Source organism: Odocoileus virginianus, chromosome 18 (assembly GCF_023699985.2).
Source record: "Odocoileus virginianus isolate 20LAN1187 ecotype Illinois chromosome 18, Ovbor_1.2, whole genome shotgun sequence".
NCBI classification, from domain to species: Eukaryota; Metazoa; Chordata; class Mammalia; order Artiodactyla; family Cervidae; genus Odocoileus; species Odocoileus virginianus.
This window is the reverse complement of record NC_069691.1, coordinates 35,133,512-35,161,358: the sequence shown is the minus strand read 5'-3', so window position 1 is coordinate 35,161,358 and position 27,847 is coordinate 35,133,512. Positions and strand designations below refer to the sequence as shown.

General features: G+C 42.4%; 1 protein-coding gene across 1 annotated transcript in view; it reads left to right on the top strand.

Annotated features, from left to right (window-relative positions):
- SAXO1 (stabilizer of axonemal microtubules 1) overlaps positions 1-27,847 on the top strand; it is a 110,283-nt gene that overhangs the window by 67,183 nt on the left and 15,253 nt on the right. The window contains exon 2 of the mRNA XM_020904080.2: positions 12,664-12,843. Within this exon, the coding sequence (XP_020759739.2) occupies positions 12,664-12,843 (180 nt within the window). The remainder of the gene's footprint in view (positions 1-12,663; positions 12,844-27,847) is intronic.

The window sequence follows — 27,847 nt, the reverse complement described above, 5'->3', positions numbered from 1 at the left end:
TCCTGCCCCTGCGGTGTCTTAAGCCTGTTCTCTATGTATGAGTCTCTATTTCTGCCTTGTAAGTAGGTTCATGAGTACCATTTTCATAGATTCCATATATATTCATTAATATACAATGCTTGTTTTTCTCTTTCTGACTGACTCCACTCTGTATAACAGGCTCTAGGTTCCAACTGCACCTTATTGAAGGGATTTCCTCAATTCACCTAACATCTTTTTCCACAAAAGAAACTCTTCTTTCTCTTGTCTGCCAAGGCGGAATGGGTGAGGAGAGCCTCTGGGATCCCCTCCATGGCTCTGAACGTATTCTCTGCCCCTCTCTCCAGGCTCTTGATTTCCCCATGGACCACTGGTTCTCGCCGACCGCCTTCCTGCCCACTCAGCCTGGTGGCTGCACGTCCCAGGAGAGCTCCTCTCGTTGGTGCCTGCCACCCCACAGACCCTCTGCCTCCCACTCTGCTGAAGCAGAGTATCTTACCCCAGAGCTTCTGAACCTTGCTCCGCCATCCCGTTTGGGCCTTTCTCCCTTGGCATCACTAGTCCTCGGAATCAAGCCTGCATCCTTTCTAGTTGCCGCTTCAACACTCTCCCTAGGATGCCCTGTGCATGCTTTGAGCCTTCCACCTCATCTGTTTGCTTTGTCTCTTTGCCTTTGTGCCTTGCATTAAGGCCTCCAGACTGGTGCTGCTCAGATTCACATCTCTCCTTTCAAATTGTCACTTGAGGAACCCTCTTATACTGTTTGTGGGAATGCAAACTAGTACAGCCACTATGGAGAACAGTGTGGAGATGCCTTAAAAAACTGGAAATAGAACTGCCATATGACCCAGCAATCCCGCTGCTGGGCATACACACTGAGGAAACCAGAATTGAAAGAGACACGTGCACCCCAGTGTTCATGGCAGCACTGTTTATAATAGCCAGGACATGGAAGCAACCTAGATGCCCATCAGCAGACGAATGGGTAAGGAAGCTGTGGTACATATACACCATGGAATATTACTCAGCCATTAAAAAGAATTCATTTGAATCAGTTCTAATGAGATGGATGAAACTGGAGCCTATTATACAGAGTGAAGTAAGCCAGAAAGAAAAACACCAATACATTATACTAACGCATATATATGGAATTTAGAAAGATGGTAATGGTAACCCTGTATGCGAGATAGCAAGAGAGACACAAATGTATTGAACAGTCTCTTGGACTCTGTGGGAGAGGGCGAGGGTGGGATAATATGGGAGAATGGCATTGAAACATGTAAATTATCATATGTGAAACGAATCGCCAGTCCAGGTTCGATGCATGAGACAGGATGCTCGGGGCTGGTGCACTGAGATGACCCAGAGGGATGGGATGGGGAGGGAGATGGGAGGGGGGTTCAGGATGGGGAACACATGTACACCCATCGGATTCAAGTCAATGTATGGAAAAACCAATACAATGTTGTAAAGTAAAATAAATAATTTAAATTAAAAAAAAAACACCAAAAAAACCACCGAATTGTCTGTCCCTTGATCCCCACCCATGTCCCCTCTGGGCACACACCCTCCCGCCCCCAACCTTAATCATATCTGCTGTAATCATGTCTCTCCTAATGGACTTTTTTGTTGGTTTTGTCACCAGATTTTTCAATATGGCCTGTCTGCCCTCCTCCACTTCGTCAGCAGCATCCATTCCTGGGTTCCTGCCCAAATGCTCTACTAAAGCTGCTTTCTAGTCACCATAAGAGAGTTTTCTATGGTATTTAACTGATGAACATTTAAAATCCTTTATTTGACCTTCCCCTGAATTATCTTCTTTGTCAGTGTTTTTCTCCTAAACTTTATCTTGCATCCAAAATTTGGTGTTCTTCAAAATGTTGGCCTTGTTTGTAGTCCTCTTTTTTCATCTTGGCAACTTCTTTCATATTTGTATGGCTTTGTTGTTTCTAGATGTCCTCCAAAGTTTGATTCCTATATGTCACCATTTTCAACAGTTGGTGGACATTTCAACCAGAATTCTTTCCCTTTCTTTCCTTCCTTTTTGTTGATAGGTTCATTCATACATTTATCCCCTACCCCCACTTCCCTAACTCAGCACCCTTGACAGACATGGCTGTCTGTCAAGATGGTCATTCTCACTTAATTGGTTGAGATGTATAGTTTTTTATTGTGGCTCCCAGGTAGCCACTGCTAGTTGGTACATCAGTTGTATCTATTCGTCGTATTTGTACCAGATGGCCCTGCTTTCTCTTACTGAGAATCTGGTCCCCTGAAGGAGTCAGTTCAGTCGCTCAGTTGTGTCCGACTCTTTGTGGCCCCATGGACTGCAGCATGCCAGGCCTCCCTGTCCATCACCAACTCCCAGAGTTTACTCAAACTCATGTCCATTGAGTCAGTGATGCCCTCCAGTCATCTCATCCTCGGTCATCTCCTCCTCCTCCTGCCTTCAATCTTTCCCAGCATCAGAATCTTTTCAAATGAGTCAGTTCTTCACATCAGGTGGCCAAAGTATTGGAGTATCAGCTTCAACATCTGTCCTTCCAATGAATACTCAGGACTGATTTCCTTTAGGATGGACTGGTTGGATCTCCTTGCAGTCCAAGGGACTCTCAAGAGTCTTCTCCAACACCACAGTTCAAAAGCATCAATTCTTCAGTGCTCAGCTTTCTTTATAGTCAAACTCTCACATCCATAATCCATTCATGACTACTGGAAAAACTGTAACCTTGACTAGATGGACCTTTGTTGGCAAGGTAATGTGTCTGCTTTTTAATATGCTGTCTAGGTTGGTCATAACTTTCCTTCCAAGGAGTAAGCATCTTTTAATTACATGGCTGCAGTCACCATCTGCAGTGATTTTGGAGCCGCCAAAAATAAAGTCTGCCACTGTTTCCACTGTTTCCCCATCTATTTGCCATGAAGTGATGGGACCAGATGTCATGATCTTAGTTTTCTGAATGTTGGGCTTTAAGCCAACTTTTTCACTCTCCTCTTTCACATTCATCAAGAGGCTCTTCAGTTCTTCACTTTCTGCCATAAGGGTGGTGTCATCTGCATATCTGAGGTTATAGATATTTCTCCTGGCAATCTTGATTCCAGCTTGTGCTTCATCCAGTCCAGCATTTCTCATGATGTACTCTGCATGTAAGTTAAATAAGCAGGGTGACAATATACAGCCTTGACGTACTCCTTTTCCTATTTGGAACCAGTCTGTTGTTCCATGTCCAGTTCTAACTGTTGCTTCTTGACCTGCATACAGATTTCTGAAGAGTCAGGTCAGGTAGTCTGTTATTCCCATCTCTTTCAGAATTTTCCACAGTTTGTGGTGATCCACACAGTCAGTGGCTTTGGCATAGTCAATAAAGCAGGGATAGATGTTTCTCTTGCTTTTTTGATAATCCAGCGGATGTTGGCAATTTGATCTCTGGTTCCTCTGCCTTTTCTAAAACCAGCTTGAACATCTGGAAGTTCATGATTCATGTACTGCTAAAGCCTGGCTTGGAGAATTTTGAGCTTTATTTTACTAGCATGTGAGATGAGTGCAATTGTTTGGTAGTTTGAACATTATTTAGCATTGCCTTTCTTTGGGATTGGAATGAAAACTGACCTTTTCCAGTCCTGTGGCCACTGCTGAGTTTTCCAGATTTGCTGACATATTGAGTGCAGCACTTTCACAGCATCATCTTTTAGGATTTGAAATAGCTCAACTGGAATTCCATCACCTCCACTAGCTTTAGTGATGCTTCCTAAGACCCACTTGACTTTGCATTTTAGGATGTTTGGCTCTAGGTGAGTGATCATACCATCATGATTATCTGGGTCATGAAGATCTTTTTTGTATAGTTCTTCTGTGTATTCTTGCCACCTGTTCTAATAATCTGCTTCTGTTAGGGCCATACCATTTCTGTCCTTTATTGAGCCCATCTTTGCATGAAATTTTCCCTTGGTATTAGTCATTACCAAAGGTTTAGTTTATAATCACTGTTCAGTTCCCTAGCACCACAGGCAGGATAAAAGCTAGAGTAATTCAGATTTCTCCCACCGCTATGTTTCTTTTAAGATCTATGTAGAAGAGGTAGGTAGGGGAAATGTGAGTCATCTTAAGATTGGTATGAAATATATGTATGTTCAAGAGTGGTCTTCTTTTTCAGTTCATAAAAGCATTCTCACTTCTCCCTTTGGATCTGGGTATTTTATAGATATGAGAGAACAAATTTTATAAAATATTTTAAAAGTTTATAAACCACTGCAAGCAGATACAGGTGCACTTTGGTAAAAGCACTGGTTTTGTCCATGCTTGGAGGCTAATTGGGTTGGCTTTGTGAACTATTCAGGAGAAGACCATTCAGAGATGTAGGTCCTCCTCTGAGAGGACCCTGCCTCTGGGGTCTCAGAGTTCTTGTTAACTCTAGATACCTTGTTGTTCAGCCACTAAGTCATGTCTGACTCTTTGTGACCCCATGGACTGCAGCATGCCAGGCTTCCCTGTCCTTCACCATCTCCTGGAGTTTACTCTACCTTGGAATCATTCTAAACCATCAGTATAGAATGAGGACTTTTTGACTTGAGATTGTTGATGGTTGGCACCTTCCCCTCTCCTAGACCAAGAATGCATTTTCTGCTCAAAGCATTTCCTCCCTCGCACAGCAGCTGTGACAGGTCACAGGCTCCCAACTACTGGGCAAAAGGGAAAATGTGCTGCAAATCCTTTAAGAGCCTGCACTTCAAGTTTTAAATCGGGTTGTAAATGGAAGGCAATGATGTGGGAGTTGATATGTGACCTGGGGCGGATATTGCTGCTGACTGGCTGTGTGATGTGGGGCAGAAGCTTGGTGTGTCTTGGTCTCAGTGGCCACATCTGACTGATGAAGCCAAAGGGGTTGGCTGATCTCAGGCATCCTTCTAGACCCAGCGTTCTGTGGTCTTTGTTTTCCTGATGGTTACTATTATTTTATGTAATGAGACTTTTTTTAGACAGTAAAAAAAAAAAAAGTTTGAGAGATCAGAGTCTTAAAAAATACTTGGAATTGCATCTATTTTTGGTTTGTATTTGAAAGGTTTTGGGATCCTCAGGAGAGGGGAGTGCATTCTTTCTTGGAAGGCCGAGTGTAGCTAAGACAACAGGGCAGGGGCAGAGCAGCCAGGAAACAGAGGTGTTTGGTATAGGCTGGCATCCCGTTAGCCACACAATGTGTATGGCTATGGTTAAGAGTACAGGCTTTGGAACCAGGCAGAAGGCTTGAGGTTCTATTCCTGACTTTGTTACCGTCTGGCTATGTGACCTTGAGTGAGATATGCCTCAATTTTTATGTTTGTAAAATGGGGAAGATAAGAGGGCTTCCATTATGGCACTGCTGTGAGGATTAGACAGAATTAGATGCAGAATTCTTAGCCCATGTGATGTATAATAATTGCTCAATTAACATAGCCTACTAATCACAGAGTGCTTGCCTTAGTCTGGGCTAGACATTTTCCCTCCAGCTACCTGCTTTAATCCACACAATGACACTAAGTAGAAGTTGTTATCCTCACACCATAGAGGAGGAAATCAAAAGTTCAGAAGAGTTAAGTAATTTTCTCAACTTTATAGAAGCAGTCGGTGACAGAGCTAGGACTGGAAAACAATCTTCCTTCTTGCAAAGTCCCTTTCTGCCATGCTGTCTGCACCTTGGAGTGGAGAGTCCTCCTTACTGGCCCCAGGGTTTAGCGAGGGATTCTAAAAGACCACGGTAGAGGCCAGATGAGTCACTGGTACCCACTAAATGCTGTCCTACTTACAAATAGATTGGGTTCTAAAGAACTATTAGAAGTTCATTTGTTTGAAAAGTCTAAAGTTATAGCAGCTACTATTCATGCTGCCTCTTTTTCTTTTTTCAAACTTGAAACTTTTTATTTTGTGTTGAGGTATAGCTGATTAACAATGTTGTGGTAGTTTCAGGAGGACAGCAATGGGATTCAGCCATGCATATGCATGTATCCATTCTCCCCACCACCCCCCTCCCATCCAGGCTGTGACATAACATTGAGTAGAGTTCCCTGTGCCATACACCAGGTTCTAGATGGTCATCCACTTTGAATATCATGCTGCCTCTTGGTGGCGAGAAGAATTACCATACTTTCTCCCTGATGAACAGCTTCGTTTGCAAACCATGAAAATTCTTAACATCAAAATTTGTAAGTAGAGAAACATGGAAGGCGGAGCAGATGGTAATGGGGTCCTCAGAGAGATAGGGACACAACGCCAGGCACAGAGAAGCAAAGTGACGGCCAGCAAGAGAGTGCAGTGGGATCATCAGTAGCTCCCTGTCGTGGCGGTGGCGGCAGTGATGGTGGTAGAAGTGGCATTCATGATCGGCCTTGAAGGAAGGGGAACATTCTGAAAAAGTGGAGGTGGCAGGAAAGAAGTTAACTCAGGGTGCCTAAAACTGAAGATGGCTCTGTGGAGTGAGGAGATGATGAAAAAAATCCGCCTACTCATTTTTCATGTCTTTTAATATATGCCTTGGATTGTGTTACATGAAGGCAGGCCAGAGAGTCTAAGAGGCAAAATACCCTATTTGTCAACAAAAGTTTTTCTAAGCATTTGTTGGGAGAGCTTTCAGCACCCAAGTGCTTGCAGTTCTTTTGTCTGTACTTTCAGATTCTAGACCTGCCCTTCTCAGCAGGGAAGCTACCGCATGTGGCTTGAGCCCTGGAAATGTAGTGGTTCTGATATGTGCTATCAATGTGAATCACACATAAGATTTTGAGAATGTAGTAAGAGTTCAGTTCAGTCACTCAGTCATGTGCAACTCTTTGTGACCCCATGGACTGCAGCATGCCAGGCTTCCCTGTCCATCACCAACTCCTGGAGCTTGCTCAAACTCATGCCATCGAGTCAGTGATGCCATCCAACCATCTTATCCTCTGTCGTCCCCTTGTCCTCCCACTTTCAATCTTTCCCAGCATCAGGGTCTTTTCTAGTGAGTCAGTTCTCTGCATCAGGTGGCCAAAGTATTGGAGTTTCAGCTTCAACATCAGTCCTTCCAATGAATATTCAGGACTGATCTCCTTTTGGATGGATTGGTTTGATCTCCTTGCAGTCCAAGGGACTCTCAAGAGTCTTCTCCAACATCACAGCTCAAAAGCATCAATTCTTTGGCACTCAGCTTTCTTTATAGTCCAACTCTCTCTCACATCCATACATGACTACTGGAAAAACCATAGCTTTGACTAGATGGACCTTTGTTGGTAATGTCTCTGCTTTTTATATGCTGTCTAGGTTAGGTCTGTGGCTAGGTTACATGCATAATTCTCTGAGCTTCAGATTTTTCATCTGCATAGTGGGGATGTTAGATCAGATGTTTTCCATTTAAAAATTTTAAAATTCTATAATTCTAATTTGGAATCAGCTGTTGTTAACAACTTTTTTTTCTGGATTCTGCTGAAAGGTCTCTATTGTCCCTTTACCAATGCAGAATATGTTAGGATTATTTCCTTTTATTGCTGGTCCTTTAGTAATTCTTGGAGTGGAAAAACTTCAGAGTTCTGATAGATTAAGGAGATCTTACTCTTTCTTTCTTTTCTTGGTCTGCTGGCCCATCTAGGCTTGTTTGACTGTGCTCCTGAGCTGGGTGACTGAGGTAACTGGAACAGGTATCAGAGAGCTGGAATGAAGAGTCGGGTTTCTTTGGTTCATGACTATTAAGACCACTTTCAAATACACCGTGCATAGTGGTCCCACACTCTGTGTTTAGACACTAGGTCCATCAAAACAGAATCTGCTCTGCCTTTTCCCTTTTGGCTCTACTAATATTAGCACAAATCAGTCATCTCTTTGTCCATATCTTTCTCCAGTAGTTTATCCTCCTATACATTGTCCATCCAGCTATTAAAATATATGAAATATCAGGCTAGCTAGTTTCCAGAACACAGATGTGTAAGACTTGGTTTTTATCCCTGAGGAACTCTTGGATAAAGACCAATAAGGTGGAGACACAGTACTTGGAGTCTTGAGAGGGACTTTCAGTTTGGGGTGGGTGCAGATGAGGAAAGAAGGTCCCTCCATGAGCACACTCAGGTGATGAAACATTGAGTTTCTGCAAGTCTTTGATATTTCAAAGTGAAACAAGGTCTTAGTTAACTAAAGAAAGTGAAAGTGAAATAGCTCAGTTGTGTCCGACTCTTTGTGACTCCATGGACTGTGGCCTACCAGGCTCCTCCATCCATGAGATTTTCCAGGCAAGAGTGCTGGAGTGGGTTGCCATTTCCTTCTCCAGAGGATCTTCCTGACCCAGGGATTGAACCCTGGTCTCCCGCATTGTAGGCAGATGCTTTATCGTCTAAGCCACCAGGGAAGTTCTAGTTAACTAGCAACATCTCAAATAAATAAAATCTTCCCTGTAAATATATATATAAAGTCCATTTAATGGAACATCAATGCCTGAAGGCAAGTGTATTGCTAAACCGAAATCCTCTCTCATGATGCCAGTTATAATGTATTTTTTGCCATTACATTTATTTTTCTGTAGTAATGAACCTTTACAACATGTTACAATTTGAAAAAGTAACAATATGGAAAGGAGGTTATATAAAAGCAAAGTTTTACTGGTTTAAAAAGCAAGAGCACTAGAGAGGTAAAGTCCTTTTAAGTCTGGAGTTAACTTAGATTCAGGCACTTGCAATAAAGTAACCCTTAATAAAATCTTGATTTTTCTCTCCAAAGTGTGGGTGAATGAAATATATCTGCAGAGGTATTTTTGGGTAGCCAACACTTCTTGGCTTTTGATTTGAGGTTTGTAGGAATCCCAAAATGATAGGGTACTAATTGGCTCAAATTGAAATCTCAGATAATTGGACTGATTCTGAGCCTAGCAGTGCTAACAATATCTAACATATACTGTGAGAAATGTTTCATAGTAAACAAAACAAAATAGAGCTATCATTTTTGTGCCAACAGTTAGGAGATAACTGCAGATTCTTTACCATCTGAGCTATCAGGGAAGCCTTATTAAATATATATAAAATATAAATATGCATCTTCATATGTTAAATGCCAATACTGTACATTTTTAAAAGAGGAAACTTTGGGGACTTTTCAGGTGGCACAGTGGGTAAGAATCTGCCTGCCAATGCAGTAGACACAAGTTCAAACCCTGATTTCGGGAAGATTCCACATGCTGCAGAGCAACTAAGCCCATGTGCCGCAGTTGTTGCGTCTGCGAGTTGCAGCTACTGATGCCTGTGTGCCTAAAGCTTGTGCTCCACAGTAACGAGAAGCCCTGGAACTACAGTGAAGAATAGCCCTGCTCTCTGCAACTAGAAAAAGGCAGTACAAAGCAACAAGGGCCCAGTGCAGCCAAAAGAAATAAATTAATTAAAAAGAAAAACTTTTGAATGTTTTTAACACTGAAATTCAGATACTCATACTATCAGTTCAGTTCAGTCACTCAGTTGTGTCTGAACTCTTTGTGACCCCATGGATTACAGTACGTCAGGCTTTTCTGTCCATCACCAACTCCCGGAGCTTACTCACACTCCTGTCCAATGAGTTGGTGATGCCATCCACCAAACCATCTCATCCTCTGTCGTCCAGTTCTCCTGCTCTCAATCTTTCCCAGCATCAGGGTCTCTTCCAGTGAGTCAGTTCTTCAAATCAGGTGGCCAAAGTATTGGAGTTTCAGCTTCAGCGTCGGTCGTTCCAATGAATATTCAGGACTGATTTCCTTTAGGATGGACTGGTTTGATCTCCTTGCAGTTCAAGGGACTCTTGAGAGTCTTCTCCAGCACCACAGTTCAAAAGCATCAAATCTTCGGCACTCAACTTTCTTTATAGTCCTACTCTCATATCCATACACGGCTACTGGAAAAGGCATAGCTTTGACTATACAGACCTTTGTCAGCAAAGTAATGTCTCTGCTTTTTAATATGCTGTCTAGGTTGGTCATAGTTTTTCTTCCAAGGAACAAACATCTTTTAGAACCAATAGTACTTTTATAACAAAGTGAAAAGTAAATATGGTAAGTTTGTACCCTCTTAAGTTGCCCTTAGTAATATCTTGATTTTTTCCCTCAGAATGTGTGTGAATAAAATATATCTGCAGAGGCATTTTTGAGTAACCAGCACTTCTTGGCTTTTGATTTGAGGTTTGAGGGAATCCTAATCTGATAGACAAATCTACATGTGAAATGAAAATAGGGATATTTCTAGAGACATGTGTCCATGTGCAGTTCTAGCCATATAAACAATACAGGTGTTGATCATTTTCCCTGGGGGTTGGAGGCTGAAGAGAGGCACACAGTAGCTATAGTGATAGCAGTAATGTTTATGTAGAGGGTTGAACTTATTAACAGCAGGAGCAGCATGCTAACTGTTGCCTGGAAACCAGCTTTTGGTTGGAGCAGTGATGAGTTCTCTGTATGTCTGTTTCCTTTTTCTATGATGTGATGCCCCAGAGTATGTGTATTTTAGTTTCTGTAATTAGAATTCAGTTTAATCATTCAGTCGTGTCTGACTCTGTGACCCCATGGACTGCAGCTTGCCAGGCCTCCCTGTCCATCACCAATTCCCGGAGTTTACTCAAACTCATGTCCATTGAGTCAGTGATGCCATCTAACCATCTCATCCTCTGTCATCCACTTCTCCTCCCACCTTCAATCTTTTCCAGTGAGTCAGTTCTTCACATCAGGTGGCCAAAGTATTGGAGTTTCAGTTTCAACATCAGTCCTTCCAATGAATATTCAGGACTGATTTCCTTTAGGAGGGACTGGTTGGATCTCCTTGCAGTCCAAGGGACTCTCAAGAGTCTTCTCCAACGTCACAGTTCAAAAGCATTGATTCTTTGGCATTCAGCTTTCTTTATAGTCCAACTCTCACATCCATACATGACTACTGGAAAAACCATAGTGTTGACTATACGGACCTTTGTTGGCAAAGTAATGTCTCTGCTTTTTAATATGCTGTCTAGGTTGATCATAACTTTTCTTCCAAGGAGTAAGCATCTTTTAATTTCATGGCTGCAGTGACCATCTGCAGTGATTTTGGAGCCCCCAAAATAGTCTGTCACTGTTTCCTCTGTTTCCCTATCTATTTGCCATGAAGTGATGGGTCCAGATGCCTTGATCTTAGAATTGGTTTAGTATAAAAAAGTTATTAAAAAAGTTCAGTGTCATTTCTGGATATACATTCTGGTGTCATTTCTGATCTCTAAGTTGGCGATCACTAATATGGAGCTTTGATGATGTGCTGGTGTCTGATGATAGAGATACCCAGCTGGTTTGTAAGGATTGTGTGTGGGTGTACAAATAATTGATATACTACTTAGCTTTGACAGCTCAAATAGCTGCCCTTTATTCACCTGTAAGTAGAATAATAAGGTTGTTTATTACTGTGCTATGGTAATAGAATAAGTCACTATAAAGTATAAATGGAAATGATAATAAATGGAAAAACTCACTATACACTATAAATTCAAGTTATTGTCTATTAGTCGTCAACCTGGATAAAGTTTATTTAATAATTCATTCATATGTTCAATATTTGCGTGTAAATTTTTTTCTTTATTTTTGACCGTGTTGGGTCTTCATTGCTGTGTGGGCTTTTCTCTCGTTGAGGAGAGCGAGGGCTGCTCTCCAGCTGTGGCGCGCGGCTTTTCATTGCAGTGGCTTCTCCTGTTGCGGCTCCTGGGCTCTAGAGCATAGGCCGAGTTGTTGTGGTGCATGGGCTTAGTTGCTCCACAGCCTGTGGGATCTTCCCGGACCAGGGATCGAACCCATGTCTCCTGCATTGGCAGGCGATTCTTTACCACTGAGCCACCATGGAAGCCCCAGTATTTGCTTAGTGAATGTTTGTTTGAGTGCCTGCTATATGGCAGGCAGGATATGAGAGGTACTAGAGATGTAGCAGTGAACAAGAAAAAATGGTGCTGAGCTTGATGGATAATAAACTCATCAACAAAAGGGCAAGTTACAGATAATAGTAAGTGATGGGAAAGTCATCCATGTGATGAGAGAAACTCTGTGAGTGATGGGAGGGGCTGGTGGGGTGTCTTTTAGGTTAAGATGATCAGCGGAAGTCTAAGGAGGCAACAATTGAAATGAGACCTGAAAGAATGAAGGAACCAGACTTTCCATGCAAAAATGTTTTCAGATAGTCAGCAGTGTATACTCAGAACTGGGGTGGTTCCACTCTATGTGATGCCACTTGTGTGTGAGGGTGATATTCTTAATTGACCCAGGAACCAATGAGGAAACATAGTAACCTGGCCCTTGAGCACAGCCTTGGAGCCCCCTATTAGGTCAGATATTAAGCCCTTGATTGCTGGCGACTGGGCTTGGGAGGTCTTGGGAGGGACTGGGTTGGCACTCAGATGCCTCGGTGTCTACAACCATTTCCCTACAGTATGGGAGTGTTTCAGTATTTAAATGAGAAGCATGACGCATGTGAGGGCTGGTTCTCAGCTATGCTTTAGTAACTTTATGATCCAAGGAATTTTGACAATTAACCAATTACAGTTACAGATCATTTAAAAAATTCTGGCCACTTCATATAGTTCAGTAGAGAAAAAGAAGGGTTAAACTCCTGCTTTCAATGTTGGCTGTCATGATTCTATACTCTGGGTCACATTTTGAGTAGGTAGCAGGCTGAATGTATTCTTCGCAAGAAGGTAACCAACCTCGTGTTCCATTTTTCTTTTTTAACTAGGCGGCATCATTGTCCACACCTGCCTACCAAGATTTATGATAAAACAGAGAAACCATGTCTTCTCTCCGAATATACCGAGAACTACCCTGTCCATCACTCTTACCTGCCCAGAGAGTCCTACAAGCCCAAGATGGATTACCAGAGAGCATGCACGCCGATGGAAGGCCTGACCACATCGAGGTGAGGGCGCGGTGTAAATGTATAAGTGTACAACACTGATGGAGTAATATACATTAAGTTAATGTTCAATATTATATTAACGTGCACTATCAATATGTGCTATTAATGTCTTAATTCACTCAGAGAATCTCTGAAAGAAAATCCTGCATTTATTAGCCAGTTTAGTTTTCCCCAGCCCTCTTTTAGCAAGAAAGGATTCTTGTTTGGGGCTTGGGGCAAGGGTGGGGCCGTGGGGCAGGAATTGCAAATTGATCTACATGGAAAGGCTTAAAGTATTAAAGGGAAATAATAACTTGAAAGGGGTGAGGGCTGCTGCAGAAAAAGGAGTTTTGGGCTTTTGCACATAAGCTCCAGGTCAGCTTGGGTGGTGTTAGTGATGTTGGTAGTGGTGAAAGAGAACTTGAGCGTTTTTGAAGTTATGCTATAGATTTTGAATTGAGGTCCCCTTAAACATACATCAAGAATGTAAACAAAGAATATTTCCTTTTAAGTTACTCTTGACTTAGAAACTTATTCTTTTTTTTTTTTTTAATTTTTATTAGTTGGAGGCTAATTACTTTACATCATTACAGTAGTTTTTGTTATACATTGATATGAATTAGCCATGGATTTACATGTACTCCCCATCCCAGTCCCCCCTCCCACCTCCCTCTCCACCCGATCCCTCTGGGTCTTCCCAGTGCACCAGGCCCGAGCACTTGTCTCATGTACCCAACCTGAGCTGGTTATCCGAGAAACTCTGATTCTTGAGGTCCAGCTCTGTACAGAGACTGAGTCCCTGATGAGTCAACACATCAGGGCCACAGCGTTATCTGTATTGAGGGGGTGGGGACACATGGTCAATCTCAGGATTGTTCTGCATGTTGCGTTGCAAGGCTCTCACAGAATCGGGTTGCTGACAACTCAGTGAGTGACCTCTGTCCTGTGCCTGATGACCAAGAGGAGTACCAATACCTTGGAGTTACTTGGGTGGTGTTTCAGGTTGTATAGCTTAGTTCCCAGATAAGACCTGAGAGCTGGCTGCCTTCTCTGCCTCTGATGATCCTCATTCCTAAGGGGCAGGATTGCTGTGCAGTGGAGCTGAAATAGTCCTAGTATGATGCCCACATATTATAGGTTTTCAAGATCTGGTAAATTTTCTTCCTATTGCATGCTGCCCCCACCTTTGCCTTGCAATTTTGTGCTTTTCTGGTAAAGGTCCCAGATGGCCCAGACTAAGCAGAACACCATTGCTTCTGCCTCCGGGTTTCCTCCAGGATAGGCCTTGAAACATCCTCCGTTGAGAACATGGGTTGGAGGCATGTACGAAATGCTGCTTATCTTGTATATCCAAAGGAAGAAGTCCACCTCTGGGTGACGGGGTAGAAAAGACCCACAAGGCAAGGTCGAAGCCAAGTGATCGCTGGACTTAGTGGGAACTGGTGGACAGAGGCAGTTTGAGAATGGGGGTGGAGTCAAGGGTCCTATCTGATTCTTGAATCAGGCCACCTTTATGCTGAGTAGTTATAGTAAATGATTTGATTTAAGCACAGGGTTTCTGGGTCCTGATTCATAAGAACTGTAATCTATGCAACCTGCTTTTCAACCTATGACTTACTAAACAATATAAGCCTTAAGGTTTGGGCTTCATTTTACCAAGAAAACAGCATTCTTTGTTTCTAAGAATCTAAAGACCTCAACAAGAGAGAGAAATGGATCATTCTTGAATGTTGCTTTTCATTTGAAGAAACTACGGTCGATACTCATGAAAAGAACTAGGCTCGTGTATGACAGACATGTAGTTGGTAGGAAAGGATAAGAGCAGTATGGAGAAATGGCTTGTGAATATCACATTTGGTTTTAAGATACTAGTCTTCACTTCTCTTTATACCCAAGTATATAGAGCGCCTCATGGAATGTAGAGTGCAGAGGGGCTTCAGATATTGTTCTGGAAATATTTGAATCCTTGGAGGGCTGGATGTTGAAGGATGCTTTTTGTTTGTTACCCAGAAGCTCAGGAGAATGAAGACAAACCTTTTCTCTGGAGCAGTAGTCCTGCCCCATCCCTGAGCTATGAGCCCCCAGTGGAGCCCCACATTCCTTCTCTCCTCCCGATCATGCCCCCTTCCCCATATGCTCTCCCTCTTTGCAAAACAAAAACCAGCCCTTTGACCTGTTCTAAATTATCCTTGCCTTGTGTTACTTACAACAATAAACATATCACCCAGAAATCCTCTCTGTCCCTGGCAAGGCCAGAATAATAAAATCATTCATGTTAAGTTGTGGCCAAAGCGGAGGAATGCAGATAGTAAAAGAATTTCCAAAACAACTTATTAATGATCATACAAGCCTTAAAAACAAGAAGTGGCAGGATCACAGTTACCCATGGGAAGGAAAAAGAACAGAAATACCTCTCTCCTCTCCTTTATTTTCTTCCCCAGAAAGAGGACTAAGGGAAATGAGCAGAAGGCATCTCTTGTCTCCCCCATCCCTCAGTTTCATCATTTCTCAGTCCCATGCCTGCCCTGCTGGGCACATTTTTGTAGAATGAAAAAAACAAACAAAACAACCATGCCACTATCAGGATGCCTTTTTTTTTTCTTTTTTAGCTTTGGTGGGATTTTACTGACATAACTCAACAAAAATCAAGATTTTTACTAACCATCTTTTCTGAACCTTGTAAACTCAGCAGAGACTCTGGTCCATATCTCTGAATACATAAAACCAGTCCCCATAGGGAACTGTAGAGATGTTGTCATCTAGATGCTCCACCAGAGGTTGGTGAGGAAGGGGTGGGTCGGCCTTGTGTCTGCACACCTCTGTGTCCGTGCAGGTCGTCATCCTTCTGCTCTTGGAATCTGGTGGTCAGAATGTCTGACCCACTTCGCTATGTATAGGCGGACCTGGCTTAGTTTCTGAGGTTGGACGTGGGACTGCTTGACATGCCACCTGCTGCATGACAAAGTCACATGGCCTGAGGCTTGGCTGGGTCTGGTGATGAAGCCCAGACACAAAAAACACCTGGTTTCTAGAACAGTTATCATCCCAGCATGAGGCATGATTGCAGCTGCACGCCACTCTTACTGACTGTAAATCTTGGAGATTTACAGCAGGTGCCATGAGGCGAATATTTGTTTGTGCTTTTCAGCCCTTCTTGATATTGAGTGGTTTCTTGCAGCCCTTTGGTAATTCTCTCACAGAGAATCTGCCTTTAGTTTGGATAGACCTGAGATCAATTTATGAACAAAAGGTTTGTACTTCAAGCCTTGTTTCCTCTTAGGCCTGTCACCACGTTAGACACTTGGGCCCCATTTTTGGACATTGTTTTGTTAGCTAAGTGAGATCCCTGAAGATGAGCAAAGTGAATAGCCTCAGAAAAAAGAGGTGAGTCTTTAAGATGGTGTTAGACCTTTATTCTAAAGGGAGTGAGGCTGTGGGTAGGGGGAGATAGAGGTGCAAGGGGGTGGGTGAAATTGGGTTCATGTGATGAATTTGGCTGCAGTGAAAAGGGTAGGAAGTGGCACGGATTCCTTTGTTTATTGGCAAGACTCCTCAGTAAGTGGAAGAGTAAAGAGAAAGAGCTAAAAGGGAAAGATCTTGTGTTGACTTACTTTTGATAGCACTGGGGCTTTGATGCTGTGTGCGGGCTTTCTCTAGTTGCAGGGACCGGGGGCCACTCTAGTTGTGGCGTGTGGGCTTCTCATTGTGGCGGCTTCTCTTGCTGTGGCGCACAGGCTCTAGGCACATGGGTCAGTGGTTGTGGCACCTGGGCCTAGTTGTTCTGCGGCATGTGGGATCTTCCTGGATCAGGGATCTAAACCCATGTCCCCTGCACTAGCAGGTAGATGCTTATCCATTGTGCCACTAAGGAAGTCCGGGGAAGGGCTTTTGGAATCTTCCAAAAAGCTAGGAGAGAAGCAATAAAGTTGGTAGTAGGCTTGTGTCTACCAATTGAAGATTACACACTTCCTGTTCAAATACTTATTTCTTTACTCAGAGTTGTCCCAGTGGGGATACACTTTCTCACCTCTATAGACAAAAGATACACCCAGTTGAATGCAAAGTTCCAAAGAATAGCAAGGAGAGGTAAGAAAGCCTTCCTCAGTGATCAGTGCAAAGAAATAGAGGAAAACAATAGAATGGGAAAGACTAGAGGTCTCTTCAAGAAAATTTAGAGGTACCAAGGGAACATTTCATGCAATGAGGGGCTCAAATAAAGGACAGAAATGGTTTGAACCTAACAGAAGCAGAAGATATTAAGGACAGGTGGCAAGAATACACAGAAAAAAAAAAAAGAATACACAGAAGAACTATGCAAAAAAGATCTTTATGACCCAGATAACCATGATGGTGTGATCACTCACCTAGGGCCAGACACCTGGAATGTGAAGTCAAATGGGCCTTAGGAAGTATCACTACAAACAAAGCTAGTGGAGGTGATGGAATTCCAGTTGAGCTATTTCAAATCCTAAAAGATGATGTTATGAAAGTGCTGCACTCAATATGCCAGCAAAACTGGAAAACTCAGCAGTGGCCACAGGACTGGAAAAGGTCAGTTTTCATTCCAATCCCAAAGAAGGGCAATGCCAGATAATGTTCAAACTACTGCACAATTGAACTCATCTCACAAGCTAGCAAAGTAATGCTCAAAATCCTCCAAGCCAGGCTTCAACAGTATGTGAACCATGAACTTCCAGATGTTCAAGTAGGATTTAGAAAAGGCAGAGAAACAGAAATCAAATTGCCAACATCTGTTGGATCATAGAGTAAGAAAGAGTTTCAGAAAAGTATCTATTTCTGCTTTATTGACTATACCAAAGCCTTTGACTGTGTGGATCACCACAAACTGTGGAAAATTCTGAAAGAGATGGGAATACCACCTAACCTGCCTCCTGAGAAATATGTATGCAGGTCAGTAAGCAACAGTTAGAACTGGACATGGAACAACAGACTGGTTGAAAATTGAAAAAGGAGCACGTCAGGGCTGTATACTGTCACCCTGCTTATTTAACTTACATTCAGAGTACATCATGCGAAGTGCCAGGCTGGATGAAGCACAAGCTGGAATCAAGATTGCCAGGAGAAATATCAGTAACCTCAGATATGCAGATGACACCACCCTTATGGTAGAAAGTGAAGAAGAACTGAAGAGCCTCTTGATGAAAGTGAAAAAGCTGGCTTAAAACTCAACATTCAAAAAATGAAGATCACGGCATCCGGTCCCATTACTGCATGGCAAATAGATGGGGAAACGATGGAAACAGTGACAGATTTTATTTTCTTGGGCTCCAAAATCACTGCAGATGGTGACTGCAGCCAATTAACAGACTCTTACTCCTTGGAAGAAAGGTTATGACCAACCTAGACAGCATATTAAAAGGCAGAGACATTACTGTCAAAGATCCATCTAGTCAAAGCTATGGTTTTTCCAGTAGTCATGTATGGATGTGAGAGTTGGACTATAAAGAAAGCTAAGCACTGAAGAATTGATGGTTTTGAACTGGTGTTGGAGAAGACTCATGAGAGTCTCTTGGACTGCAGCACAGCCAGTCAATCCTAGAGGAAATCAGTCCTGAATATTCATTGGGAGGACTGAAGCTGAAGCTGAAACTCCAATACTTTGGCCACCTGATGTGAAGAGCTGAGTCATTGGAAAAGACCCTGATGCTGGGAAAAATTGAAGGCAGGACGAGAAGAGGATGACAGAGGATGAGATGATCAGATGGCATCACCAACTCGATGGACATGAGTTTGAGCAAGCTCCAGGAGTTGGTGATGGACAGGGAAGCCTGGCATGCTGCAGTCCATGGGGTTGCAGAGAGTCAGACACAATTGAGCAACTAAACTGAACTGAACTGATAGACTGGATCTAAGGATTAGTGAAGACATGCTATAATAGGTCTCTGTGCTAGATGTGCCTGGGTAGTTTAAGAGCCTTTCTGTGAAGTGAAAGTGAAAGTCACTTGATCGTGTCTGAGTCTTTGTGACTCGATGGACTATACAGTCCATGGAATTCTCCAGGCCAGCATACTTGAGTGGGTAGCCTTTCCCTTCTCCAGGGGATCTTCCCAACCTGGGAATTGAACCGAGGTTTCCCACATTGCTGGCAGATTCTTTACCAGCTGAGCCACAAGGGAAGCCCAAGAATACTGGAGCGGGTAGCCTATCCCTTCTCCAGCAGCTCTTCCCAACCTGGGAATCGAACCGGGGTGTCCCGCATTGCTGGCAGATTCTTCACCAACTGAGATATCAGGGAGTCTTTGTTTAAATTTGGGGGACATTTTGGCCTTTAAGTATTTTTTCTGTCCCTGAGGCTTTGTTCACTTCTTTCACCCAGTCTTTTTTCCTCTCTCTCCTTCAGATTGGACAGTTTATATTCATCTGTTTTCAGGTTTGCTAAGTCTTTCTTTCTTCCTCTGTCTTCATTCTGCTGTTTCCCATCCAGTGAGTGTTTCGTTTTAGATATTATGTTTTTTAGTTTTAGAATTTACATGTAGTTATTTTTATATATAGTTTCTATTCTTCTTCTGTGATTTCCTTTTTTAAATTTATTGTGACCTTGTTTTCCATTTTGTAAGTAAGCATAGCTAAAATAGCTACTTTATAACCTTTCTCTGCTAATTGCAGAATCTGGGACTGCTTGGGGCTGGTCTTCATGATTATCTTCCTTTTTTCCCCCTTGATAATGGGTCACGTTTTCTGTATATATGTCAAGAAATTTGGATTGATCCTGTGCATTGTTAATGTTATGTTGTGGGAACTCTAGATTTTATTACATTCCTCTGAAGAATGTGGTTTTAAAGCAGACAGTAGGTGGCTCAGCAGTAAAGAATTTGTCAGCAATGCAGGAGACCACCTGTAATTCAGGAGAGTTGGGTTTGATCCTCGGGTTGAGAGGATCCCCTGGAGGAAGAAATGGCAACCCACTCCAGTACTCTTGCCTGGCAAATCCCATGGACAGAGGAGCCTGGCGGGCTACAGTCCATGGAGTTGCAAGTCAGACACAGCTTAGTGACTAAACCACCACCACCACAAGTTGACTGGACTCAAAATGCAAACTTGTGTTTTGTGTGGCAATTCTCACCTCAGTTCACTTACCTTTAGCACAATTGTTTAAAGTCTGTCCCACGCAGGCAATGTCAGCCAGAGATAAGGGCCCAGTTTATAAACAGAATTTAAGCCTTACTGTTTCCGGTCTCCCCTTTTCAGGATTCCTTTCTCAATTCACAGCGTTTGTGGTTGCTTCAGATTTTGCCTTCTTCACAGACTGGAGCCTGCCTACAGACTGGAAATGTTGGAAAAAGAAGGAAAGTTGATGCATAGGCTCATCCAGTATCATTCCCTTCTTCCACCTGTTGCTTCTGTTCTAGAATCTTCCTGTTTTGGTTGCCCTTTAGTGCTCACAGGTAGTTGATTTTTATATTTTGTCCAGAGTTTATGTGAGGCAATGACAGATGTTACCCTCAGCTTTGGTTGGGTTTGAGGAGATGAGTGAGTAGAGGAGTAGATAGGTACAGTCGTATTGGTGGATTCCACATCTGTGCATTAAAAATATTTTTAAAAATTCCAGAAAGTTCCCTAAAGCTAAATTTGAATTTTGCATGCACTAGAAACTACATAATGTTGGGTATTATAACTAATCTAGAGATGATACAAAGTATACAAGAAGATGTACATAGATTACATGCAAATACTACACCCTTTTATACAAGGAACTTGAGTATCCACAGATTTTGGTATCCATGGGCTAGGGGTGATCCTCCACGAATAATGGATACCAAGGAATTTCTGTACTAGAGGCATATTCTTGGAATTCAGTCTGTCATAGCAAAGATAACGTGGGCTTAGTGTGTCTTTACCAGGATAAGGGCACGAATCAAGCCCTGTGACCCAGCCTAGGGATCTTTCTCAGTGGGCTGGAATGGCCTACCCGATCTGCCTGCAGAGACATTCTGTTTTCCTCAGAGGGCTCCTGTACCCCAGGAGTTTCAGAATTACGTGCGGAAATAATGAAATCAAATTACTTGACAAAAAACAAAACCCCATAGAAGCAATTAAGAGGTCACATGATGAGGAGAGGTATCAAAGGAGTCGAGGGAGAGATTACTACAAAATTGAAGGAGAGAATGGATGCCATGGAGATGCTGCATAAGGATAAGCTCAGTTCAGTTACTCAGTCTTGTCCAACTCTCTGTGACCCCATGGACTGCAGCACTCCAGAATTTCCTGTCCATTACCAGCTCCTGGATCTTGCTCAAACTCATGTCCATTGAGTTGGTGATGCCATCCAACCGTCTCATCCTCTGTTATCCCCTTCTCCTCCTGCCTTCAGTCTTTCCCAGCATCAGGGTCTTTTCTAATGAGTCAGTTCTTTGCATCAGGTGGCCAAAGTATTTGGTGGCATAAGGATAAAGGCCTGGAGAAATAAGGTGGGGCTTTGAAGGCCTTGACTCAAGCAAGGAGTGAGTATAGGATGAGATTTGATGGGTGGAGCCTGAGTAGGGTGTGAGGAAGGCAAGCCTGTATTTGTAGACAACCCCTTCTCTAGAGGCTTAAACTAAACAAAACTGGAAAAATGCTAGACCAGCCAGGTATGACTTAAATCCCATGTGAATTCACAGTAGAGGTAACAAATAGATCCAAGGGACTAGATCTAGACAACAGTATGCCTGAAGAACTATGGACAGAGGTCCATAATATTGTACAGGAGGTGGTGAACAAAACTATCCCAAAGGAGAAGAAAAGCAAGAAGGAAAAGTGGTTATCTGAGGAGGCTTTACACATAGCAGAAGAATGAAGAGAAGTGAAAAGCAAGGGAGAGAGGGAAAGGTAAACCCAATTAAATGCATAGTTTCAAAGAATAGCTAGAAGAGACAGGAAGGCCTTCTTCAACGAACAGTGTTTAATAAAGCAACGAAAGGGGAAAGGCTAGAGATCTCTTCTGGAGAATTGGAAACATCGAGGGAGCATTCAGCCCAAAGATGGGCACAATAAAGGGTGAAAATGGTAGAGACCTAGTAGATGCTGAAGAGATCAAGAAGAGAAGGAAAGAATACATGGAAGAACTATATAGAAAAGATCTTAACGAACCGGGTTACTACAATAATGTGGTTAGTCACCCAGAGCCAGAGATTCTGGAGTATGAAGTCAAGTGGGCCTTAAGAAGCACTGCTGTCAATAAAGCTAGTGGATGCAATGAAATTCCAGCAGAACTATTCAAATCCCTAAAGGAGTATATCATCAAGGTTTTGCATTCATTATGTCAGCAAATCTGGAAGACCCAGGAGTGGCCACAGGGCTGGAAAAGGTCAATCCTCCTTCCACTTCCCAAGAAGGGTAGTACCAAAGAATGTGCTAACCATTGGACAGTTGCACTCATTTCCCAGGCTAGTAAGGTCATGCTTAAAATCTTGCGTGCTAGGCTTCAGCATGACGTGAACCAAGAGCTTCCAGATGTCCAAGATGGGTTTAGAAAAGATAGAGGAACTAGAGATCAAATTGCCAGCATTTGCTGGATTATAGAAAAAGGAAGGAAATTTCAGAAAATCATCTATCTCTGTTTCATCGACTACACTAACGCCTTTGACTGTGGATCATGGCAAACTGTGGGAAACTCTTAAAGAGATGGAAATTCCAGACCATCTTACCTGTCTCCTGAGAAACCTGTATGTGGGTGAAGAAGCAACAGTTAGAACCTGGTATGGAACAACTGATTGGTTCAAGATCAAGAAAGGAGTATGGAAGGGCTGTCTGCTGTCTCCCTGTTTGTTTAACTTCTGTGCTGAGCACAATATGAGAAATGCCGGGCAGGATGAGTTACAAGCTGGAATCAAGATAAGTGGGAGAAACATCAACAACCTCAGATATGTGGATGATACCACTCTAATGGCAGAAAGCAAACAGGAACGAAAGAGCCTCTTGAGGGTGAAGGAGGAGAGTGAAAGAGCCAACTTAAGACTAAGAATTAAAAAAACTAAGATCATGGCATCCTACCCCATTACTGGATGGTGAATTGAAGGGGAAAAGGTTGAAGTAGTGACTGATTTCCTATTCTTGGGCTCCAAAATCCCTGCAGATGGTGTCTGTAGTCATGAAATCAGAAGACGATTGCTTCTTGGCAGAAAAGTGATGACAAACCTAGACAGTGTGTTGAAAAGCAGAAACATTATGCTGCTGACAAAGATCTGTATAGTCAAGGTTATGGTCTTCCCAGTAGTCACACACGGTTGTGAGAGCTGAACCGTAAATAAGGTAGAACACCAAAGAACTGATGCTTTCAAACTGTGGTGCTGGAGAAGACTCTTGAAAGTCCCTTAGACAGCTAGGAGATCAAATCAGTCAGTCTTAAGGGAGATCAACCTGAATACTCATGGAAGGACTGATGCCGAAACTCCAGTATTTTGGTCATCAGATGCAAACAGATGACTCATTAGGAAAGTCCCTGATGCTGGGAAAGATCGAGGACAGGAGGAGAAGAAGGCATCAGAGGATGAGATGGCTGGAAGGCATCACGGATACAATGAACACGAACTTGGGCAAACTCCAGGAGATGGTGAGGGCCAGGGAGGCCTGGCTGCCTCTCTAGGGTCGCAAAGAGTTGGACACGACTAGGCGACTGAACAACATTTCTCTAGAGGGGTCTTCCCTGGTGATTCAGCAATAAAGAATCTGCCTGCTAATGCAGGAGACATGGACTCAATCTCTGATTGGAAAAAACCTCACATGCCTTGGAACATAACCTGCCGTTATGTTGTGGTTAGTAATAGGTTTCAGTAAATGTTCTGAACATAAAAACATAATGAGGAAACATATAAATTCTAATTCAATTCACTCTAAAGCCACAGTAAATATTTTTGGGTGGAGGATAATGAATTAAACTTTAAGCTTCTTTCCTCTCTTCAGAGGTAGATCGCTGCCCCCCTCCCTAAGATGATTTGTCTTGGTTATAACTAATCAGTAAATTCAATCCATAGATGTTCTTTCACAAACAAACTTGAATTTTGCATTGGGGTTGCTAAAGATTGGACAGGATCTAGCAACTAACCAACAATGATAACTTTCTAGAGGAGAGACGCGGCGTGGACTGCAGTGAGGATTGTTGTTTGCTGTTTTTCTTTGAACATGGGGAAGACTGAATCATGTTTAAATACTGACAGAAAGCAGCCAGTAAGAGGAAAAGGTGAAACCACTGATCCTTGAGAAAGAGGGAGGAGATTTAGGGCAGGGTGTAAGGATTGCCTTTGGGCCAAGAGGAAGAGCTGTTTTTTCCCCTGAATTGAAGTATAGTTGATGTATATGATTATATAGGTTATAAGTGTACTATGTAGTGATTCACAGCTTTAAAAAATTATGTATTTATTTGGCTGCACTCTGTCTTCATTGCTGTGCATGGGCTTTTCTCTAGTTGTGGTGAGTGGGGTCCACTCTCTAGTTGTGGTGTGTGGCTTTCTTGTTGCTGAGCACAAACTCTAGAGTGAGGGCCCAGTAGTTGTGGCACAGAAGCTTCATTGCTCCGAGGCATGTGAGATCTTCCAGGACCAGGGACAGAACCTGTGTCCCCTGCATTGCAGGGCAGATTCTTAACCACCGGACCACCAGGGAAGTGTGATTCACAACTTTTTTTTTCATCCTTCATTAAAGCTATTGTAAAATATTAGCTTTACTGTATTGTACAGTATATCCTTGTAGATTTCTATGCATAATAGTTTATGCCTCTTAATCTCCTATTTTTTATTTATAATGTAATCCCCTACTTTTTATTTACATTGCCCCTCCCTCCTTCTCGCCACTGGTAATCATTGGTTTCAGTCTGCTTCTTTTTTGTTATGTTCACTAGTTTGTATTTTTTAGATTCTACATGTACGTGATATCACACAGTATTTCTCTTTTCTGTTTTATTTCTCTTAGAATAATAGCCTCCAAGTCTGTCCATGTTGTTGCAAATGGCAAAACTTTTATTCTTTTTTATGTCTGAGTAGTATTCCAGTGTGTGTGTGTGTGTGTGTGTATCAGAAAAGGTGTGGTGTACACACACCACACAATTTCTGTTCATTAGTTAATGAACACTTTGATTGCTTCCATATCTTGCCAATTGTTTAAGTAGTGCTGCAATGAACCTAGAAGTGCATGTATCATTTTGAATTAGGGTTTTTCTTTCTTTCAGATATATACCCAGGAGTGGATTTGCTGGGTCATATGGTAGTTCTGTTTTTAGCTTTTTGAGAAGCCCACATACTGTTTTCCATAGTGGCTGTACCAATTTGCATTCCTACCGACAGTGTACAAGAGCTCACTTTTGTCTACTTCCTCTCCAACATTTGTTATTTGTGTTCTTTTTGATAATAGTCATTCTGATGTGATATCTCATTGTGGTTTTTATTTGTGTTTTCCTGATCATTAGCAATGTTGAGCATATTTCTCTGTGCTTGTTGGCCATCTGCATGTCTTCTTTGGAAAAATTTTGACTGTTCAGCTCTTCTGTTTTATAATCAATTTTTTTATGTTGTATGAGCTGTTTATATATGTTGGATATTAACCCCTTACTGCTCATATCATTTGCAAATATTTTCTCCCATATTGTAGGTAGTCTTTTCATTTCATTGAACTGTATAAAAGCTTTCAACTTTAATTAGGTCCCATTTGTTTATTTCTGTTTTTATTTCCTTTGCTTTAGGAGAGATTGAAAACAGATTGAAAAAAACTATTGGTATGATTTATGTCAGAATATTCTGTTTTCTTCTAGGATGTTATGGTTTCTGGTCTTACATTTAGGTCTTTAATCCATCTTGAGTTTATTTTTGTATGTATTGTTAGAGAATGTTTTAACTTCATTCTTTTATATGTGTGTGTCCAGTTTTCCCAGTACCACTTACTGAAAAGACTGTCTTTTCTTCATTGTATATATCCTGGGTTCCTTTGTTGTAGCTTAATTGATCATAAGTGCATGGGTTAATTTCTGGGCAGGAGCTCTTAAAATTATTTCTGCTTATTAATATGATCAACTATTTGGGCATACTAACAAATTCTGAACTTTGCACAGCTAAACATTAAAAATAGGGACTTCCTGGCGGTCCAGTGGTTAAGACTCTACTTTTCCAATGCGGGGGCTATGGGTTTGATCCCTGGTTGGGATCCCACATGCCAAGTGGGATGGCCAGATTAAAAAAAAATTCTCTAACATGCCAAGGTTATACAAATATTACGCATTTTTAAAAAATTAAAAATAGATTGAACCAAGGATTGTGTAGCCCCTTTATCATAATGAAAATATCCTTTTCCCTCTTCCAGGCTCATGACCCTGGTTAGCTATTACGTTATAGCTTCTTTCCTTTTGCCAGACTCTTGTCAAATGCCTTCCTTTAACTTTGCCTAATGATGGGAAGTCAAATTGTTTTGGCTTCCCAGCAGGTTCTCTTTAACCTTTACTTAACTCAGAGTTTAACTCAGGACTTTCCATACTAGATAACTTTTATGACTATGCACCTAAAAGAAACTTGGCATCTTTGACCATTTTTTTTCTTGGTTCAGAGTCAAAATGGGCACAGGAGCTAGGAAATGTACCCCAGGAAGAGAAGGGAGTTTTATTAAAAAAACAACCTACTAAATTTGAGCAATTTCTGGGAAGGATAAAATATTTTTCTTTTACGTGAACTTAAGGGCTGTAAGATTATGAGAGGTTGGGGACCTGCAATTATGTTGCGGTTAACGATAGATTTCAGTAAATGTTCTGAACATAAAAACATAATGAGGAAACGTATAAATTCTGATTCAATTCATTCTTAAGCCATGATAAATAATTTTGGGTGGAGGATAAATAAATTAAAATTTAAACTACTTTCCTCTCTTCAGAGGTAGATCACTGTTCCCCTCCCCAAGATCATTTGTCTTGGTTATAACTGATCAGTAAATTCAATCCATTGATGTTCTTTCATAAACTGTCTTGAATTTTGTGTTGGAGAGGAAGATTCAGTTAAGAATTTTGTTCCTTGAACATGGTAAATGAGGATTTTGCCACATCACCTTTTGCTGTTGAGAAACCAATTTCAGGAAAGTCCATGAATTGGTAAGATTAGTTGTAGGCAGTCATCTGTGCTTTTCTGTTTAAAAATTTTTTAGTTTTGGCTGTGTTGGGTCCTCATTGCCAGGCACAGGCTTTCTCTCGTTGCAGAGCACCAGCTCTGGAAAGCAAGGGCTTCAGTTCATTGTGTTGCATGAGCTTAGTTGCTGAGGCCAGTTGCTGAGGGCTTAGTTCCTGGACCAGGGATTGAACCTGTACCCTCTGTGTCGTCAGGTGGACTCTTATCCACTGCGCCACCAGGGGAGTCCTGTTTTTTTTTTTTTTTTTAATCTTGTAGCAGCAGGAAATGGGGGCATTAAGCACGTTTTAGTTATCATAGAGCCTGGCAGCCCTTGTAGGAAGGTTTTCACAGCAGCTCTGAGGGGAAGCTGGTTCCCTCAGTAGAAGTGACAGCAGAAGAGAATGTCTCGAGTTCTGTGTGCAGGTTCCAGGGTGTGATGGGCCCGTGACAGGAAGGCAGCCCTGGCTGCTCTGGGCTTGGGAGGGCTCTGCCGGGCAGCGTGGGCATGCAGCTTTGTTCCTCATCACCTGCCGCCTGGTATCTTCTGATACACATTCTTGGAAGCGAACAGGGCTGAACTCTTGGGTAGTCATTAGTGAACACAGATTTGTATGGAGCTGTGGGGTCTCGAGCTGCCTCCAACCCCACTCCAGCCCCCTGGGGAGTGAGGAAAGCCACCTCCCCTTGGGAGCCCTCCTTGAGAACACGAACTTTCTGATGAAAGCCACTTTGCAGTTAACTGGTTATCAGCCAGTGTTTTCTGGGCCTTCCCATTTCTCTTGGCAGCCTAGAGGCCTGACTGCCCTAGTTCCCTGCTGCAGCTGGTTTAGCTTTGAACAGACATCAGTGTGAGGTACGTGCATACTTAGAAGAGTAGGAGCGGGGAGCTGAGCCCTGGGTTCTCATTCCGCCCATTCCCTCCATAAACCCTGACTTACACTGTCAGC